Raw genomic sequence first — 22,039 nt, 5'->3', positions numbered from 1 at the left:
TTTTTCCGGACAAATTCAGAAGATTTTGTCTAGACAGATTTTGTTTAGACAAAGGATGTGAAAATCTCACTATCCTAACAGTTTAAATTTATCATGTTAAAATATTGAGGCTGCTGCACTGAGGACAGCATCCCAGGGGCCATAGGATTTTGTCTGACACTTTCTACTGGTGGAGAGGTTGACTTTTGGACAGAGAGGTCCTCGTATGACTGACTGTCTGCTGTTGGTGCTCTGGTGTTGGAGAATGCAAAAAGAGGGTGTTCTTGGGGAAAGTCAGGAGTAGAGTGAGGTAGGCTTTGGACTCCAAGTCTTCCCCATTTTCCCGATATGCACGCAAGAGAGGGGAAATTATGCCTGGAGGCAGCATAAACAAGGTTTGTCAGTGTGAAAGCGAACAAAGGGCAGTCTTCGAAACTGGAACTGAAAAAGAGACACAGAAGCCTATTTTTACTTTCTGCACTGGATCAAGTTCTATGGTGTTGGGAAGCCCCTCTCCTCTGGAAACCAAACAGAGGAGCCAATGTGAGTGAATTAATCCTGAGGACCTCATGTTCACGGAAAACATAATCTACCTCCAGTGACCTGAATTCCAAGGAAACCAAGCCAAGGTGATATGCTGGCACTCATAAGACCTCTACACACACACACACACACACACACACACACACACACACACACACGTATGTGTGTGTAAGAGAGAGAGAGAGAGAGAGAGAGAGAGAATGTGCATGTACACACATTTACACACATATATGCAAATACCACCCAGTACATGTATTCTCCCACCCCTTGCAGGCTAACAGCATTTTTACAATAGGTGATTTAGATCAAGGAACAGGACAGGGAAATTGGTGACATGCTCATTCCTCTACTACCATTGGTCTAATCAAAGTCTCTTAATTAAAAGAAGGACTTGCAGTAGATAGTTGCTTTAAAATGATTGTATTAACTTTCCCATAGCAATCTACAAAGATTCAAAAATCAAATCATCTTTAAAAGGACAAAGTACTCAAGGAATACACTTTCATTATACAGCTTTAGGCACCTGGCAAAAATGTTCCTTTTTAACCAGGCCTTTGGTTGATTTGATTGAAATCCTATACCCTTTAAAAAAATTTTTTTTCCCTGGAAGGGTGTTTTCATTTTGATTGTGTATTTTGTGGTTTTATATTTTAGTTTTATTCTGGGACTCACCCTGAGACCACCGGGTATAGTAATAGTAGTAGTAGTAGTAGTAGTAGTAGTAAAAATACCTGAGCAGATGACACTGGCATCTTCCTGATGACCACAGTCATGTGTTCCCCAACCTCTGTGAGAACACTGAAGCAGGGAAGATTCACTTCCTGTGCACTGTACATCGTCCAGGAGGATGTTGCCCGAGCCTGGACCAAAACGGGCACTTCCTGGTGCTGACAGAGCTGGTCCACATCCAAGCTCTCTGCAGACCACATGTGCATTATTCATGCTCCAAAGATCATCACAGACAGTCCCCCAGTTGCCATTATGATACACTTCAAGGCGACCTTCACACCTGTTTCTTCCATTAACTAATCGCAAGGAATGTTCTTCGGGAGATACAAAATACAGATTTGTTTGTTTGTTGTAAAAATGATACCATGAATCATTAACCAATCAGGACACACAAAACGTTTATTTAACATGATATCATTGGTGTGAAACATTAAACTGAGGAACATGTTGCTAGGCATATGCTTGACCTGGTATTTGCCAAAGACTGAATTGGTAATATTTGGTTGATTGGGAGTTTATTGTGAGTCCATTGTCATGGATAGATGACTCCAGAGAGCTGCAATTTGAGAGTGGTTTAAAACTCACTTCCCCTTCCCAGGGCACTTTGTACCTCTGTGAGGAGAATAGGGGTCTCCTAATAACTCTCAGCACCCATGAAAACTACACTTCCCAGGATATGTTGGCGGGGGGAACCATGGATGTTCAAAGTGGGATTATATTGCTTTAAACGTACAGTGCAGATGGGGCCTATCTTTCAAACTTTGCATATCAGACTAAATGAAAAAAAATGAAGGAAATTAATATTTGTTAGTAATAGACTAATTCATTTGCAATTTAAACTGGAGATTATGGTGGATATTTTCTTTAATAATTCTACTACAGTGGTACCTCTGGTTAAGTACTTAATTCGTTCCGGAGGTCCGTTTTTAAGCTGAAACTGTTCTTAACCTGAAGCACCACTTTAGCTAATGGGGCCTCCTGCTGCCGCTGCGCTGCTAAAGCACAATTTCTGTTCTTATCCTGAAGCAAAGTTCTTAACCCGAGGTACTATTTCTGGGTTAGCAGAATCTTTAACCTGAAGCATATGTAACTTGAAGCATATGTAACCCGAGGTACCACTGTATATGTTTCCCAAAGAAGTTTACAAAACTGCTTTTGATCTATTGGCTAGATAACCCAGCCTAGGAGTACCTGAGCAAATGACACTGGCATCTTCAGCATGACCACAGTTATGCGTTCCCCAACCTCTGTGAGAACACTGAAGTAGGGAAGATTCGCTTCCTGTGCACTGTACATCGTCCAGGAGGATGTTGCCTGAGCCTGGACCAAAACGGGCACTTCCTGGTGCTGACTGAGCTGGTCCACATCCAAGCTCTCTGCAGACAACATGTGCATCATTCATGCTCCAAAGATCATCACAGACTGTTCCCCAGCTGCCATTATGATATACCTCAAGGCGACCTTCACATCTGTTGCCTCCATTAACTAATCTCAAGGCAGCTAAATTGGAAATATTCAAATATTTTAAAAGGTATTTATTATTGTCAAACAAGTCAAAAATATGTTGGTTATTTCCTTTTCCCACCAATAAGATTAACCCAATTGTACAGTGAAAGTAAATAAAGACTCAATGAACATTAATTGTGCATATTGTACATTTTCCCATTAGATGGCACTGGAGATAGTTGCTTTGAATTAGAGATGATTTACTGCAGCTCTCGACACTGTTCGACTCCAACCCCTATGAGCCCCAGCCAGCATGGTCAGTAGCCAGGGATGATGGGAATTGTAGTTTAACAACAACTAGAAGGCTATACTTTAGCCACCCCTGCTTTAAATACTTACTTCTTTTTTCATGAATTTTTCAGGAAAGTCAGGAAAGTTGAGGGACGTAGCCTGGTAATATCCTACACCTGCAATTCTCCGTTTCCCATTCATTCTACTGACCAACTGAGCAGAGGCTTTTTGATTCCTGGAACTGGAGTGCAAGAAGCCTTGGTTGTGAGTCGAGGACCCGTTCCCCGCATTATTGAAGAAAGAAGACACGTGGAAACCAGTACTTTAGCTTAATGGGCTAAAAAAAGGCCACGGCTTTATTGGTTACAGAATGTGAGTGGTATTGGCTTAGGTACTGGATCTGAATCAACTATATTTGACTCCTGCCCGCCCTGCAGGAAGTCACAGAAGGTTAACAACCTGTAGGGGGAGCCTGTTGATGCAGATCACCTGGAAGCTCCCCCTAGAGTCACCGGAGGGTTGAGTCATGGCCCTAGCCACCACCTGGGCTTCGGACAGGAACCACAACCACTGGATTCCTTTAACGGAATACCCTTCAAAGGGGTGTGTGTGTTAGGTGATGACCACAACTTCCCCTCCAACACACAACACATTTTCCAATGCCTAACCACTAAACTGATCCGTGCAAGCAGGAAGCAAACAGAAGGAGCCCCAGTCCCGCGGCCACTTAAATGCAGCAAACCACACCCCCAAGCCAGCCGGACTGGCTGACTGAGGGCGTGACACAGGCTGGGGACTCCCTGTGATGCAGGGGGCCTAGGCACGCCCCCTGCCGAGCGCAGGAAGGCGAAGCCTGCTCGCAACCCCTTCCCTCTGGGAAGAGGGCCGACCTTCCCACTGAAACATTGTGGGAAGTGAAAGCAACACAGAGAGCACACACACTCTTCAAAAACCACTTAGTGTGCTGCCAGCAGTGTGCCACTGGAACCCCAGTGGGTTTCAACTCCCTTTGGCAAGCCCACTTCACAGAAGATTCCAGGCCCAGGCAGAAGACTGAGTGTGACAACTTTTTGGTTTTTGTGAAGGCAGCTACCAAGAGCTTTTCTTTTAGATTAAATGTCTTGGAATGGGTAGAATTTTACTAATGCAGCAGGCTAAGGAGTGTTTTTCCATTTTGGATTGTTTTAAATATTTCAAAGGTACTATTTTGATGGGTTTTTTGCTTTGCAACACCCATTTCCCCAGAGAAATCTAGACAGATTTAGAGACGGAATTCCTTTAATAAGGATGGCTAGAGTTCTTAAGTAATACCTGAACAAATGACACTGGCATCTTCATGATGACCACAGTTATGTGTGCCCCAACCTGCGTGAGAACAATGAAGCAGGGAAGTTTCATTTCCTTTGCACTGTACATTGTCCAAGAGGATGTTGCCTGAGCCTTCACCAAAACGGGCACTTCCTGGTGCTGACAGAGCTGGTCCACATCCAAGCTCTCTGCAGACAACATGTGCATGATTCAGGTTCCAAATATCATCACAGACAGTCCCCCAGGTTCTACTGTGATATACTTCAAGACGACCTTCACACTTGGTACTTCCATTAACCAATCGCAAGGGCGTTTCTTTGGGAGATATAAAAAACGCTTTTTTAAACAAGAAATTAAAACTCTACATTGCAAAACTGGTCAAGAGACAGAGATGACTTGATGACTGCACTCTATCCTTTGGGAACTTCCAGATTAGAATATTACAATGTATTCTCCATGAGGAAGCCCATGAAGAGCACTCAGAAATGTTAATCGATTGTATCAACCAGGTTCCTTTTTTGGGGTTACCTTTAGAACTCTGTTCTAAAAAGCTGCATTGGCTTCCAGTTTGTTTCCAGGCCTAACTGAAGGTGTTCACATTAATCTTTAAAATCCTAAAACACTCTGGCCACAAAATCTGAGACAACACCTCCTTCCCTACAGACTCACCCAGGTGTTAAGATTGCCAGATGGGGTCTCTTGGTAGTTCCACTACCCTCAAAATCTTGGGGTGCTGGTTGCACAAAAGAGGGCACTGTCCCTGGTAGCCTCTGTGTTGGGGAATTCCTTCCTTACAGAGGTGTGCCTGCCACCTTCAATATTCAGGTTTCAGCAAGTGGTGAATGTGTGCCTCTTTACCCTGATTTGTATTCTCAGGACCCACCCTATTCCCTCGATTGCATTAGCGAGCTAGATTAGCCCAGCCTAGGAGTACCTGAACAGATGACACTGGCATCTTCATGATGACCACAGTCATGTGTTCCCCAACCTCTGTGAGGACACTGAAGCAGGGAAGATTCCTTTCCTGTGCACTCCACATTGTCCAGGAGGATGTTGCCTGAGCCTTGACCAAAGCGAGCATTTCCTGGTGCTGACTGAGCTGGTCCACATCCAAGCTCTCTGCAGACAACGTGTGCATGATTCAGGCTCCAAATATCATCACAGACAGTCCCCCAGTCTCTATTATGATACACTTCAAGGCGACCTTCACACCTGTTTCTTCCATTAACTAATCGCAAGGAATGTTCTTTGGAATATGCAAAAAATAAATATTATATAAACAAGAGAATGAAAGACTGCATTGGATAACTGGTCAATACAATGGGCACTTAGCACAACTACATCTTGAGATCTAATGATAAGAAAATGCTTGGTGACTCAGGTGCTTTAGCAAGTGTGTTTTCCAAGTGAATTTCATTGATCCATTTCTGAACAATGTTGCTGGAGGAATCATGAATTACACACAACTGCATCTTGGGTTTTGATAATATTAAAATTCATTAGATATCTAAGTGGTTGTGTCAGAACCAAGCATATTCTTATGTTAAACTTTAATATTTGGAAATCATTCATTTCTATGTATATTAGCAGAGCTACAATTCCATGATGGTTTAATAATCACTCTACCTTCTTAGGTAACTCAGGTATCATCAATCTATGAGGACACTAGTGATCTCTTATACTGCTTTAAATGTAGAGTGCAGATGGGCCCTACATCTTAAATGTTTTATACCTTACCAGGCACAAACTACAAAGGAAATGAACTTGTATTAATAACAGACTAATTCATGTTTAATTAAAACTGGAAACTGTGGTGGATATTTCCTTTAATAATTTCACTATATGTTTCCCAAAGAAGTTTACAAAACTGTTTTTAATCTATTGGCTAGATTAGCCCAACCTAGGAATACCTGAGCAGATGACACTGGCATCTTCACGATGGTTACAGTTATGTGTCCCCCAACCTGCCTGAGAACACTGAAGCAGGGAAGTTTCGCTTCCTATGCACTGTACATTGTCCAGGAGGATGTTGCCTAAGCCTTGACCAAAATTGGCCCACATTAATCTTTAAAATCCCAAAAGACTCTGGCCACAAAACCTGAGACAACACTTCCTTCCCTACAGACTCACTCAGGTGTTCAGATTGCCAGATGGGGTCTCTTGGTAGTTCCACTACCCTCAAAGTCTTGGGGTACTGGTTGCTCAAAAGAGGCCACTGCCTCTGGTAGCCTCTGTGTTGGGGAATTCCTTCCTTACAGAGGTGTGCCTGTCACCTTCAATATTCAGGTTTCAGTGAGGGGCCTCTTTATCCTGATCTGTATTCTCAGTCAGGACCTACCCTATTCCCTTGATTGCATTAGCAAACTAGATTAGCCTAGCCTAGGAGTACCTGAGCAGATGACACTGGCATCTTCATGATGACCACAGTCATGTGTTCCCCAACCTCTGTGAGAACACTGAAGCAGGGAAGATTCATTTCCTGTGCACTGCACATTGTCCAGAAAGATGTTGCCCGAGCCTTGACCAAAGCGAGCATTTCCTGGTGCAGACAGAGCTGGTCCACATCCAAGCTCTCTGCAGACCACATGTGCATCATTCAGGTTCCAAATATCATCACAGACAGTCCCCCAGGCTCTATCATGATATACTTCAAGGCGACCTTCACACCTGTTTCTTCCATTAACTAATCGCAAGGAATGTTCTTTGGAATATGCAAAAAATAAATATTATATAAACAAGAGAATGAAAGACTGCATTGGATAACTGGTCAATACAATGGGCACTTAGCACAACTACATCTTGAGATCTAATGATAAGAAAATGCTTGGTGACTCAGGTGCTTTAGCAAGTGTGTTTTCCAAGTGAATTTCATTGATCCATTTCTGAACAATGTTGCTGGAGGAATCATGAATTACACACAACTGCATCTTGGGTTTTGATAATATTAAAATTCATTAGATATCTAAGTGGTTGTGTCAGAACCAAGCATATTCTTATGTTAAACTTTAATATTTGGAAATCATTCATTTCTATGTATATTAGCAGAGCTACAATTCCATGATGGTTTAATAATCACTCTACCTTCTTAGGTAACTCAGGTATCATCAATCTATGAGGACACTCGTGGTCTCAGCCGTACAGTTTTCAGGATACACACACACACACACACACACACACACACACACACACACACACTGCCAAGCACAAACTATGAAGGAAATTGAATTTTATTAGTGACAGACTAATTCATGTTTAATTAAAACTGGAAATTATCGTGGATATTTCCTTTAATCATTCCATTCTGTTTCCCAAAGGAGTTTACAAAGATTGAAAAACTGCATTTGATCTATTGGCTAGATTAGCCTAGTCTAGAATACCTGAGCAGATGACACTGGCATCTTCACGATGGTTACAGTTATGTGTTCCCCAACCTGTATGAGAACAACGAAGCAGGGAAGATTCCTTTCCTGTGCACTCCACATTGTCCAGGTGGATGTGACCTGAGCCTTCACCAAAGTGTGCACTTTCTGGTGCCGAAAGAGCTGGTCCACAACCAATCTCTCTGCAGACAACGTGTGCATGATTCAGGCTCCAAATATCATCACAGACAGTCCCCCAGCTTCTGTCATGATATACTTCAAGGCGACCTTCACATCTGTTCCTTCCATTAACTAACCGCAAATAATGTTCTTTGGGAGATACAAAAAAAAAAAAATGTTATATAAACAAGACAAACTCTGCATCGGAAAACTGGTCAACCCAATGGACACTAAACACCACTGTATCTTGGGTTTTGATGATATAAAAATGCCTGGTGACTCAGCTTCTTCTAGCGATTCCATTACCTGAACTTGCCTTTAAATTTCAAGGTGAATTTCTTAAGTCCATCTCTGAACAATGTTGCTGGAGGAATCATGAATTACACAAATTACACAAATACTATGTCCCAGGGCCAAGTATAATCTTGTCTTAAACTTCAGTGTTAGGCAATCAAACACCTGTTAAGTGCCGCAGACAAAAGGGACATCCCATTTTTTCCACACAAGATTGCGGTAGCCATTTTGGGCGCTGCACTCTTGCATTGTGCTCCCGCCCAGAAAAAAGAATCCCCCCCCAGGGTGAGAGCAAGGTGTGGGTCACATGACTCACCTGGGAGCACTTCCTGGAAGAAGCACATCCTGGTTTTGGGTCGGAAAACCTTGGGCAGTATGAAATCATTCATATATATATATACCGGTATATATTAACAGAACTACAATACTATGCTGGTTTAACAGTCAATCTCCCTTTCTCAGGTAACTCAGGGAATTATAGCTTTGTAAGGAGACTAGTGGTCTCAGCACTACAGTTCATAGTTTTTTTTTGGGGGGGGCAGGGAAACATGAATGCTCAAAGTGATATGATACTGCTTTAAATGCGCTGTTCAGATTGGTCCAAGATCTGAAACTTTGTATACCTCATCAAACATGCACTTTGAAGGAAATAAACTTTTATTAATAATAGACCACCTAATTCAAATTTTAATTAAAACTGGAGATTGTGGTGGAAATTTCTTTAATAATTCTACTATATGTTTCCCAAAGGAGTCTACAAAGACTGGAAAACTGCATTTGATCTATTGGGAAGCTAGATTAGCCCAGCCTAGGAATACCTGAGCAGATGACACTGGCATCTTCATGATGACCACAGTTATGTGTGCCCCAACCTGCATGAGAACACTGTAGCAGGGAAGATTCGCTTCCTGTGCACTCCACATTGTCCAGGAGGATGCTACCCAAGCCTTGACCAAAACGGGCACTTCCTGGTGCTGACAGAGCTGGTCCACATCCAAGCTCTCTGCAGACCACATGTGCATCATTCATGCTCCAAAGATCATCACAGACAGTCCCCCAGGTTCTATCATGATATACTTCAAGGCGACCTTCACACCTGTTGCTTCCATTAACCAACCGTAAGAGAGGTCCTTTGGGAGGGAGAGAAACTTTTCAATCTGAAGACTAAATTCTGCATTGTGAAACTGTTCAAAGCCATGGACACTAAACACATATTCATCTTGGGATCTGATAGTATGAAATTACTTTGTGACCCAGCTCCTTCTCGCTTTGCTGTTACTTGGACTTAACCTCAAATTTCAAAAGGATTTTATAAAACCATTTCCAAACAAAGTTGCTGGAGGAATCATGAATTACACAAACTCTAAGGGATTATGTCCATCACCCAAATATAATTTTATATTAACATTCAAAATTATGAGATGTTTTATTTCTATATATTTCAAACTGTTTGGAGAAAATACATGGATCCCAACATTAAATGAATTTCTTGCTGATCCCTACGAACAAGAAATAAAACTTACCACGCAGTTGAAGACGTCTGGTAGCTGTGAAAAATGATAAAAAGTCATTTCCTTTTAGCAATGATTTTATACACACACACACAACCAATAATTAAGTAATTTTTACAGCTGTTGTTATTTAAGGATTTGCTACATTACTTTGGTTGCTGAGGATACTATTAGAATATGCATGATCCATATCAGTTCAATGAAATCTTCCCTGCAATCTGATTTGGTGCCTGATTTGGTCTCATTGGCCTCCAGGAATAGCTTGAGGACAACCACAATCTGGGAGGCAGTGTCCACATCCCCAACCCCGCCTGCTTCTTCCACAATGGCCCACTGCCCTTCACACTGTGGCAAAAATGCCCAGCAACCCTTCTGCAGAAGGGTTTTGAGGAGATCATGGATAGCGAAGGAAGGAGGAAACATGTCACCTAAACCTAGGGCACCCCCCACAATTAGGTGGAATATGTGGGTGATGTGGTGGATGCCCACAAATCCACTTTTATGTGCCATATTTACCATATTCACTTCCCCATCCACCAATATTTTCCTAATATTTATCATTCTCCACATTTCCACATCAGTTTGCAATGGAAAAAAAGGAAAGTTCTTAGGGAAATTCACCACTATTTTCCTGCAAATTTCTAATATGCATGCTTGTATTAAACTTTCCCTAATGCACACATTGTTGCAAAGCAACTTCCCCTAAAATAACACATTTCTGTATGCTGTGTGTGTGATTGCTAATATAGGCATTTCTATGCACATAGTTATCTAAGTATATGTATTTTTGTATAAAGTACTTGGCTGGAAAATTGCACTCCACGATTTGGAGAAGTTTGAATATAAAAGGATGGTTGTTTTGGTTTGTGTAGTGTTTTGAAAAGTACAAATTAATTAAGTCAGCCTGGATAGCTTAGTTGGCTGGTGCTGTTAGGATATTTCCATTCCACCTTAAAAAGGGAGCAGGTTGTTGTGTCACAGCCTGTGTATTTCCTGTTCACAGGAAGTTTCTGTTTGTCTATTGCTTTCGTTTTCTCTCTGCGCCTGAGACATCGAAGCAGGCAGTCATGTTCTTTCTTTGTTCTGACCAACGCTGAATAAACTTGTAAATATGCTCTCCTGAGTGCATCTTTCGCTGTACGAACTCTGCTGATAGAGCGTGCACGAGCTCTGGAATGTGGCAAGCTATTTCTGAGGCTTCATGTTGCAAGCTGCAGGGGGAGCTGACTGTGATGTCATCCCAGGCAGCATTCCAGCCTCCAGGGGGAGCCAAGGAGTCGGCAGCTGAGAGCTCTGTTTCTCTTGGGAGCCAAGGCCATCCTCACAGATACCGGAAGGCCAGAAGTAAACAGAGACAGATGCCTGCAGATGGCCTGAAGCAGAAGGGGGGTGCAAAGCCCACGACAGTGGAAAACAAGGCTTTGTTTGCTGGCACAGCTTCACCAAAGGCTAAAGGCAAGTTTGATGGCCAGGAGCAGGGGGGCAAGCAGCAAAAGCCCACGCTGGTGGAAAACAAGGTTTTGCTTGCTGGAAAAGCTGCTCCAAAGGCGAATGCCAGATTTGTTATAGATTCGGGAGCGACCCGCCATTTGGCCAAAGATAAACATCTATTTATTTCCTTCACGCCTCAAGATGGAGAGATCCACCAGGCTGATGGAAAGACGTTGCGAATTGCAGGAGTCGGGAATGTGAGACTGGCAAGTCTGCACACTACCATCAGAGATGTACTTTATGTTCCAGGTGCTGCAGACAATTTGCTCAGTGTCCCACAGCTGACTGGGCGTGGCTTTGAGATTTCCTTCAAGAGGAGCGTCTGTTTCATCAGGAAAGGCAAAGAGGATATTTTGCATGCAAAGTTTATAGATGGTTTGTTCTGTATAACTTATGATGACAATGGTGCTTCTGTGTCTAATGTTGATTCTTGTTGTGTTGCACAAACTAACAAAGTTCTTCATGCAGGTTGTATTCACGAGGCACACAGAAGATTTGCTCACATGTCTTGGCAGGCGCTGGCCAAGATGCCTGAGTTGGTTCAGGGTTTGAACATCAAGCCCTGTAAGTTTCACATGAAATGTGTATCTTGTGCAGAGAACAAGGTGAAGGTTGCTCCAAAAGGCAAGGAGTCTAGCAGGCAGGCTTCCAAACCCTACCATCTAGTCCACACAGACCTGGTTGGTCCACTTGCTCCCTCTTTGGGTGGAGCAAGGTACTTCATGGTTTTAATTGATTCTTTTTCCAGGTACATTCATGTGTTTATGCTCGAGCAGAATTCGCAAGCATTTCCTAGGTTCAAGGCATTCTGTGCTTGGTTGGAGAATGCTCACAGTAAACGTATTGGCTGTTTGTTTACTGATCGAGGCGGGGAGTTCACTTCTCAGCAGTTTGAAGCTTTCCTGACTGAGAAGGGAATCCAGCATGACCTCTCAATGCCTAGATCGCCATGGCAGAATGGACTTGCTGAGCGAGCAAATCAGACTTTGCTTCAAGGCCTAAAAACCTTGTTGCATGATGCCAATCTCCCTGAGAAGTTTGGGGGGAGACTCTGTCTACGTTTGTTTACACTTATAATCGCAGACTGTCATCACCTATTGGTTGTACTCCCTATGAGAAGATGTTTGGTAAGAAGCCTTACGTCAAGCACATGAGAATCTTTGGTTCTGACATGTGGGTACACACCCCACAGAGCAACAAGCTTGGGAAGCGTGGGGCACATGATTTGTTCATGGGGTACGAAAAAGGTTCATACAGGGTATGGATGACTGACTCCATTAAGTCCATTAAGTTCACAAAGAGTGTTGAGTACAATCCTAAATGGGTGTGTGTGTGTGTGTGTGGGAATTTTCCAGAGTTACCCAGAGGAAGATGAAGGTGATGAGAAAAAAACATGATGTTGAGGTAGAAGAGGAAGCTGCTGCTGCTGCTGATCAGAGTTCGGATTCCAGCTCAGTGGGCGGCGCTGCTGCTGATGTCAGTGACAGTGATGACACAGCAGACTACAAGAGCGCAAAGGCCTCAGTCAGACCATCTGATGCGTCTGACAATGAACTGGAAGAACCACTGTTCACCATTGGTCACTTTTCTCCTAAGAAGGAGGAGATGAGTCAAGAAGACTTGCGTCTAGTTCGCAGGTCTGAAAGGGCCACGAAAGGCAAACCTCCAAAGAGATTTGCTGATGAGTTTGCTAAGACAGCAACTGCTGTTCTTAGTAGCTCAGAGAAGGTGTGGGAACCTTCAAGCTTCAAAGAGGTTCAGGAGTTAACCTCTAAAGATGCTGAGCCTTGGCTTAATGCCATGAAGGCTGAAGTTGATTCCTTGAATACGAACCAAACTTGGGAGCTGGTACTGGTAGTCCCAGGAATGAGACTGGTTGGCAGCAAATGGGTCTTCAAGGCCAAGACAGACCAGAATGGCAAAGTTGTCAGACACAAAGCCAGATTGGTTGCCAGAGGTTTTTCACAGGTACCAGGACAGGATTACCACAAGACCTACTCACCCACCGTCAAGTATGAGAGCATTCGGCTAATGCTCAAGATTGCTGCAGAGGAGAAACTGCACGTTTCCCATCATGACATTAATACAGCTTTTTTGTATGCGGTTTTGGGGGAGGAGCTGTATATGCTTCCACCTGACGGGATGCAGATACAGAAGGGAATGGTCTGTAAACTGCGGAAATCCTTATATGGTCTCAAGCAGAGTGCCAGGTGTTGGAACACAAAACTCACTGAGACGTTGCTTTCTCTAGGTTTTCACCAGGGCAAAGCTGATCCATGTGTGTTTGTCAAGGAGGAGGGGCAAAACAAACTGTATTGTTTATGTTTTGTTGATGATCTTCTGATGTTTTGGAAGAATCAGGCTTTGTACCAAAGCACCCTGGCTCAACTTTGACATGAAGGATCTTAGTGAGGTATCCAACTATCTTTCTCTGCAGGTGGAGAGGGACCAAGCAGGTAATTTTCTGGTACACCAAACACAGAAAATTGCTGATGTATTAACCAGGTTGAATTTGGTTGATGCAAACCCAGCAGACACACCAATGGTGACAGGTTACCAGGTAGATAGTACTGCTGAAGCGTTTTCTGACACTACGCTGTACAGATGCATTCTAGGCAAGTTGAATTACATTGCTAGATCTTCAAGACCTGACATAGCTGTAAGCACTAACCTGCTTAGCAGACATGCCAACAATCCTACTGTTCAGGATTGGAAAGCTCTGAAGCGCATAGCCCGCTATTTGAAAGGGACTTTGCACTACAGGCTGAGGTTCACCAGTCAGAAGACTGGAAGTCTTGAAATCTTTGCAGATGCAAGTTTTGGAAGTGACACCACGGATGGTACAAGCACTTCTGGAGTATGCTACATGTACAACCACTGTCTGTTTGACTGGCTGTGCAAGAAGCAGATGACAGTGAGCCTAAGTTCCTGTGAAGCAGAACTCAATGCACTGTCATTTTCACTCATGGATTGTGAATGGTTGATGCAACTGTTTAAGGACATCAGAGTTTCTGTGAAATGTCCTATACAAGTGTATCAAGACAATAGATCCTGTTTGGCTTTGCTGAACTCAGAGAGTTGCAAGCAAAGAACCAAGTACTTGCAGATTAAGCTACATTGTGCAAGAGAGTGTATTCAGAAAGGACTCATTCAGGTGTCCTACATGCCAGGAAATGAAATTCCTGCTGATCTGTTGTCTAAGGTTGTTAACAGAGAACAACTTAAGGTTTACGTACAGAGGTTGCAATTGAGTTGAACCACAGGTACTACAGGTTACACGGAAAGGGGGAGGATGTTAGGATATTTCCGTTCCACCTTAAAAAGGGAGCAGGTTGTTGTGTCACAGCCTGCGTATTTCCTGTTCACAGGAAGTTTCTGTTTGTCTATTGCTTTCGTTTTCTCTCTGCGCCTGAGACATTAAAGCAGGCAGTCATGTTCTTTCTTTGTTCTGACCAACGCTGAATAAACTTGTAAATATGCTCTCCTGAGTGCATCTTTCGCTGTACGAACTCTGCTGATAGAGCGTGCACGAGCTCTGGAATGTGGCAAGCTATTTCTGAGGCTTCGTGTCGCTAATTGACTGATACTGTATCTACGGGAGATCGATGGATCGTCCGGAGGCGACGTGGAACCATGATGGCCTTTGTCTCCCTGGCAGTATCCCAACAGGCGCTTGGTGCTGATAATGCCAAGGCTGTGGGTTTGATCCACACATGGGACAGCTGCATAATCCTGCATTGCAGGGGGTTGGATCTGATGAGGTGAGGTTGAATTATTATTATTATTTATTAAATTTATATACCACCCTTCATATGAAGATCTCAGGCTGGTTCACAAGATAAAAATACAAGATAAAAGCACAAATCTATAGAACGAAGACATTGAATCCCCTACCCTATGAGAAAATCAAATTGGTGCAGACTTAATCACAACATGAGGATTGATAATTATTTCCTTTGCTGGATCAAGGTATGTTGAACTAATAAAGTTATCAAGAATGTGAATTTACATGGTCTACTTGGTTCTTTATTGCCTGTAAATAACAAACATGATACACTGTTATATATAGATATAGACAAATAGATATTTAATGCCCTAATCCAGATCAGTCAAAACGCATGATTCTTCATCTCTAACCAACAACCTTAGCTTTAACATACTCCTCTGCAAGTAAACTGAAGGGGAGGGGAAAGTGGAGTGTATTTAGTTCTCATCACTCTTCCCTCTCTGATGATCAGCGCAGGAAACCTTTCAGATATGGACATGCTCCCAACAGAAAAATAACTGGGACATTAGAAGAAACTGCAAATTTGCTGATACATGGATTTCATCCATGACATCACTGTGTGGGGAATGGCTGCAGTTCAGTGGTAGAGCATCTGCCTTGCTTGCAGAAAATCTGTTTTAATCTCCAGCATCTCCAGGTAGGTCAGGGCAAGTCCACTGTCAGAAACCTTGGGTTGCCACTGCAAGTCAGCATAGACCCTAATGAGCTAGGTGGACCAATGGTCTGACTTGGTATAAGGCAGCTTCCTATGTTCCTATGGACACCTGTCACTTAACCTGAGGATATTTCACTTAGATATAAGCAAGAAAAAAAAATTAAAATATTACTCTCATCTGAATCATAAATGCTAAAATTAGAAAGAAGCATTGATTCCTCTCCAGTCATTCAGACATTAAACTTACATATATGCATAAAACCATCTTTTTAAAAAGGAAAAAAGAAGAGTATACCTGTGCAGATGACACCAGCATCTTCTACATGGACACAGTTATGGATTTTCCATCCTCTGTGGGAGCACTGCTCAAGAGAAGTTTCATTTCCTCTGCACTGCACATCATCCAGGAGAATATTTCCAGAGCCTTGGCCAAAATGGGCGTTGGTTGTAGCTAACAGAGCCCGGCCACACAGAGCTTGTCCGCAGACCACATGTGCATCATTTATGTCCCAACCATCATCACAGACGCTCCCCCAACTTCCTCTGTGGTATACTTCAAGACGGCCTTCACATCTGTTGGTTCCATTGACCAGTCTCAATACAGCATCTTTGAACAAAAAATTAACTTTGTTTTAGAAGCTATGCTTTCTGATCTCAAGGAGAAAAATATTTCTTATCCTAGTTGCATTTCACTGCCAGGCCCTAAGGAATCATAAAACTCTCTGGGAAAATATAGATATAAACTAAATTATTAATTTACAGTTAATTTATAGGTACTATATTAATTTACATTTTCAGAAGGGTGTGTTGCATATAGTGGGTTGGATTCCAGACTTACCTATCTTCCTTGGAATGCGAAATGAAGAGAACTTAAATTAGTCATAGTTAGATTAGTTCCTATTGATTTGAATTGTCTACTTTGACTAAGTTTGGTTAAAACCCTCTCTTTTGTACAGCTCCTAAATTTGCAGACAACCCGTATTAGCAATCATTGTTAATTTTTCAGAATTAAAATCCTACTTAATTTTGAAGAAGTTAGGTGTTGGAGAGGAAAGATATACAGATATATATTCTGTGGAAAGTATGAAATATCATACACCCTGTTGTTGTTTAGTCGTTTAGTCATGTCCGACTCTTTGTGACCCCATGGACCAGAGCACGCCAGGCACTCCTGTCTTCCACTGCCTCCCGCAGTTTGGTCAAACGCATCATACACCCTAGCTATCGAATTGTTTTAGACAGGTGAATATCTTTTCTCAACTCAGTTTGCACATGGAAATAGAGTATATCCTATGATTCTGCTTCTGCTTATACTCATTGAATGGGTGCTATATCTTGAGGTGTCAGACAAATTGATTGGCTGATTGCAAGTTTGTATCTTTGAAATAAAAAGAGACATACTAAGTTCCAGAACAACCCAACTGGTGATTAGTGTAACAGTGGATTTTTTCCAGCCCCCTTCAAACTACTTTCCTCATAACAACTGAATAACTGCTCTTCAGTGTTCAGGAGTAAGATTCAACACAATGCAATGGGGCAGTTTATTGGAAGAGTGGTGGTTATGGAATTCTTTATTATTTTATAATGAATGCTCCCCACATCAAATGGGGGGTGCTGTTTGCATGGTCGCGCACAGCCCCCTGAATCCCATGTGGCTCCTGGCAGTACAGGCTGGCTTCGCCCTCCCCAGGCTGGATACCTGGAGATCTCCACCTACCTCAGCCAATTGCCCAATCCCACCTGGGGAGGCGTTACCAGGGGATTGGCCAGGTAGGGGAGGGACCACCCTGCCCACACAACAGAGGGTGGATCTTACCTGGGAATCATCAGTTGGCTCCACATTTCTAAAATAATAATAAATAACCTATCCAAACTTGGGATACTAAGCAACTGATAATGTTTTGATAGACAGAATAAAAGAGACTACACTAAGATATATGTAAGATACATTAACAGGCCAATTGATACACTAATCTAAACCACACATGATAAACAATGTGGATGTGAGAAACACTTATTCCTTTACAACTGATCCCCAGTCATTCAGAAATTAAACAGACATGTAGGAATAAAATGATCCAAATTAAAAAAAGGAAATAAGAATAGTGCACCTGTGCAAATGATTCCAGCAATATCCTGATGGCCACAATTATGAATTTCCCAATTGTGATGGGGGCAATACCCAAAAGAAGTTTCATATCCTCCACACTGCACACCACCAAAGAGAACATTGCCAGAGCCTTGGCCAAAATGGGTGCCTTTTGTAGCTGACAGAGCCCATCCACATCCAATTTGTCTGCAGACAACATGTGCATCATTTATGTCCCAACCATAATCACAGACTGTCCCCCAATTTCCTCTGTGGTATACTTCAAGGCGACCTTCACATCTGTTGGTTCCATTGACCAGTCTCAAGGACCCATCTTTGAACAATAAAAAGAGTATCAATTTAGAAATCAGTTTCTGTTCTCAAGAATTTCACAAGGAGAAAACAGATTAGATTGCATAATAAGACTCTAATAAACAAGGCCTTTCCTATCTCTAGGAAGATATAAACTAAAGCAGTGGTGGTTAAGTCACGGTCCATGGACTGCATCCCGCCCTGAAGAGACCTACTTCAATATTTTGCACAGTGTCAAAAAGGAGATTGATTGATATGCATTTTAGGAGAGAGAAAGATTGAATCTTAGTCCATTCAAGTAGATAGTCCAGGTGCCTGGAGGACCAAAAGAGCTGATTTGAGAATGCAAGTGTCTACCCTCCAGGTTCATACTGTCTCCAAAATATATTTATTGTATTGCATCAGGAATGGAAGTTCATGGATTTATTAGAGTGGATTACGAAAGCATCATATAACCTCACTGTTTTAGCTCAGAATAATCATACTGGATCTCAGATTGATCTTCATAACCCATTTAAATGAATTGGAAGCACAGAATGAGAATTCTCAGTGATGAAATGTGTTGGATTCTACTCCCCTACACACATTAATGAACACATCACAAATTAAATTTCACTGTCTTCATGGATGTTTTAGGGTGACATAAATTAGTGTGACTCCAAATGCTGCTCTTCTCATGCACTGCCGTACCTTGTCTGCACACAGTGCTACAGCTTGACATAGTGTCACTAAGCGGCATTTCTGAAATGAACTTTCGCAGGTAAAACACATTTATATCCAAGCAGCAGATGCTTCACATAGCCAAGTTCATGAACAAGAATTTGGCTCTCTAGGCTACATCCACATCAAACATTTAAAGCACATTTATGGAACTTTAACAGTCATGATTTCCTAGGAAATCCTATGAAGGTTGGAAGGAATTTAAATGCATGGTGTGGATATGGACAGTCAATAAATGAGAATTCAGGAAACAGATTCATTTAAATGTGTGTTGTGTTGACATTTGCATTCACCAGATGGCTGAAACCAAGGTTGCTGTTCGTCATGGATAGGGAACCTGTAGCTCTCCAGATGTTGTTGGACTACATCTCCCATCATCCCTGACCATTGGCTTTGCTGGCAGGGGCTGTTGAGCACTGAAGTCCAGCAATATGTGGAAGGCCACAGGTTCCTGGTGTAAGTCTTCAACTCTACTAATATTAGGATTTCAACAAGCTTGCTATTGGCATTTCATCTGAAGTGTAGTTTCCATGTAGTTCTAATGAATTAATAAACAATTAAACTTACCAAGTATTTCCGGTTCTCTATTACCTGTAAATAATAAATAAGATATATTTGACATTGTTTCATTTAAAACAAAATAGAACTCTGATTGAAGTTTTCGTGCATGTAGCAAGCAGGCCCCTGCCTGGAATGAAAAAAGGACATTCTTCCTGGACTAACCTACCAAAAATAAGATGAATAACATGTATCTGATCTCTCTCTATTTATAGAATCATAGAATAGAATCATAGAGTTGGAAAAGACCACAAGGGCCATCAAGTCCAACCCCCTGCCAAGCAGAAAACACCATCAGAGCACTCCTGACATATGGTTGTCAAGCCTCTGCTTAAAGACCTCCAAAGAAGGAGACTCCACCACACTCCTTGGCAGCAAATTCCACTGTCGAACAGCTGTTACTGTCAGGAAGTTCTTCCTAATGTTTTACCTGAGCATATTTCAATCAGATATAAGTAAAGAGAATTTCACAGACTGGCACAACCTTTTAATCTAGATTACCTGTAATATACTATCAAGAAACAGTAATTAACTTTGACTATCAGTTGTTCAGAAATTAAGTAGACTTGCAGGATTAGAAAGAACAGAAATGTCTAATGAAGCACACATAACAAAGGAGTACCTGAGCAGATCACACCAGCATCTTCTACATGGACACAGTTATGGATTCCCCATCCTCTGTGGGAGCACTGCTCAAGAGAAGTTTCATTCCCTCTGCACCTCACATCATCCAGGAGAATATTGCCAGTGCCTTGGCCAAAATAGGCACTTCCTCTTGCCGATAAAGCCAATCCACATCCAAGCTGTCTGCAGACAACGTGTGCATCATTTATGTCCCAATCATCATCGCAGACTGTCCCCCAGTTTCCTTGGTGGTAGACTTCAAGCCGGCCTTCACATCTGTTGGTTCCATTGACCAGTCTCAAGAAAGCATCTTTGAACAAAACAACAACATCCTTCTAGAAGCAATATTTTCTGCTCTCAACACTTGGTCCCGTCCCCCCACCCCCAATTGTAAAGGCGTCAAAGTACACACATTCACATTAAAACAAACATTAGTTTCTTAAAGTATGTTTCATGGTCAGAAACCAAATTGAATAAATCGTGATAATTTCTGGGAAGATACATTTTAAATATTTAGAATTTCAGAGCATTCTGCTGAGCACAGTGTTTTGTACATATCCAAGAATATAACAGAAAAATTATTCAAATAATTTGGTAAATAAGAAATAAAATGTACCTGGTATACATATCTGATCCTATAGAAGGTGTGGATGATTTAAAAACACCCAGTTATTTAGTTCTATATTATACAAACACAGAGTTATGTCCATAAATACATAGACTGTATTCACAATGCAATTTATTCAATTTCCCAGTGTTTCTCTATTAATTTCTACATTGTAAAAGCTACTTCTAGAAATTTAGCAGAATATAGAGAAACTTTATTTGCTTGTGTTCTAATTTTTTTAACACAGATTACGAAGAGCTTGCACAATGGAGGTTTTCTTGCTCTTTGAGTGGTTTTGAACTTAAACAAACATTAACATTCCCTTGAGAGGATCTTTTATAGCAAGCTTTTATAATATGTTCTAGATATGTTCAAATTACATTAAGAGTGATACTGATTAATTCAGACATAAAATGGATTTACATTGTTAGAAAATCTAGAAAAATCAGATGATAAATATATTTTGCTTAAAGAAGACAAACCTAAGAAATCCATATCATCTTTCAAAATATATCATTATCATTGTGATTGTGCCCAAAGTGACATGCAATATATATGAAGTGAATTGAGTTTATTCCCCATTGTACCCCTAAAGCCAATATTCCCAATGGTGTGCTAAAAGTAGCGCTTGTATCTACATCTGCATTTGTATATACACTTATCTGGAAATTAGACTTCTTTGATCATAGTAAAAGGTAAAGGTAAAGGATCCCTGAATGGTTAAGTCCAGTCAAAGGCAACTATTGGGTTCGGCACTCATCTCACTTCAGGCTGAGGGAGCCGGTGTTTGTCCACAGGCAGCTTTCCAGGTCATGCGACCAGCATGACTAAACCGCTTCTGGCACAATGGAACACCGTGACGGAAACCAGAGCGCATGGAAATACCATTTACCTTTGATCATAGTAAACATGCATAGAATAATGTTGCCAGTCATTATATCCACGTGTTCCTCTTCATAAGAAATATCCTGCACTTGTTTGTTTTCAATTCCCAATTCCACCTTTCCTTGTTGGATTCCCTAAGTATCTTCCCAACTTATTAATTAATAACTTATTAATATTTCAGAAACGGGCAGGATTTTGACAAATCCAAAATGACCCCCACAATTCAAAAATTGAAAGCATCTTATGTGTTTTGATGGAGCCATAAATACCCATGTCATCTTTATGTGTTCCCTTGCAACAAGCTCTTCTGATCATTCACTGGCAGTTTGTAAGGTCTTAAAGAGAGGGAGAACAAGAAAAAGAAAAGAGAAAGAATGTTGATAATTTAAGACGTATTACCTGATGAACTTAGACATCTTCCATGCAACAGTAACAACAAAGTAAAGATCACCAAGGAATCCATTTTCGCCAAATTGGCTTCTAGGTTGATTAGACATGCACCAGAATATATAGAAATAAGATCTGAAAGGGGGTGTGCCATGCAATTTGATATATTTACTTTATCTCTTGTTAGAGGAAGTAGTTTAGGTAGTTTTATGCTGGTAAGGGATTGCTTACAGTAACGGTACACTTTGTTGTTCTAAGTTTTTAAAAATTAGTTTCCTGGTCCA

At 41.7% G+C, this 22,039-nt stretch overlaps 1 protein-coding gene across 1 annotated transcript in view; it reads right to left on the bottom strand.

Moving 5' to 3' along the window:
- The window catches only part of LOC309532972 (scavenger receptor cysteine-rich domain-containing protein DMBT1-like), a gene marked incomplete at its 5' end in the record, with an annotated part of 71,701 nt that extends 49,870 nt beyond the window's left edge, over positions 1 to 21,831 (bottom strand). Inside the window, 14 exons of the mRNA XM_082223751.1 lie at positions 1,195 to 1,565; positions 2,443 to 2,751; positions 4,300 to 4,611; positions 5,231 to 5,542; positions 6,686 to 6,997; positions 7,674 to 7,985; positions 8,948 to 9,259; positions 9,653 to 9,676; positions 15,141 to 15,164; positions 15,869 to 16,180; positions 17,685 to 17,996; positions 19,262 to 19,285; positions 19,875 to 20,186; positions 21,768 to 21,831. Coding sequence (XP_082079877.1) covers positions 1,195 to 1,565; positions 2,443 to 2,751; positions 4,300 to 4,611; positions 5,231 to 5,542; positions 6,686 to 6,997; positions 7,674 to 7,985; positions 8,948 to 9,259; positions 9,653 to 9,676; positions 15,141 to 15,164; positions 15,869 to 16,180; positions 17,685 to 17,996; positions 19,262 to 19,285; positions 19,875 to 20,186; positions 21,768 to 21,831 — 3,312 coding nt within the window. The remainder of the gene's footprint in view (positions 1 to 1,194; positions 1,566 to 2,442; positions 2,752 to 4,299; positions 4,612 to 5,230; positions 5,543 to 6,685; positions 6,998 to 7,673; positions 7,986 to 8,947; positions 9,260 to 9,652; positions 9,677 to 15,140; positions 15,165 to 15,868; positions 16,181 to 17,684; positions 17,997 to 19,261; positions 19,286 to 19,874; positions 20,187 to 21,767) is intronic.
- Between the last annotated feature and the right edge of the window lie 208 nt (positions 21,832 to 22,039).

Source organism: Podarcis vaucheri, assembly GCF_965113315.1.
Source record: "Podarcis vaucheri genome assembly, chromosome: 5".
In the NCBI taxonomy this organism is placed as follows: domain Eukaryota; kingdom Metazoa; phylum Chordata; class Lepidosauria; order Squamata; family Lacertidae; genus Podarcis; species Podarcis vaucheri.
This window is presented reverse-complemented; position numbering and strand designations above follow the sequence as displayed.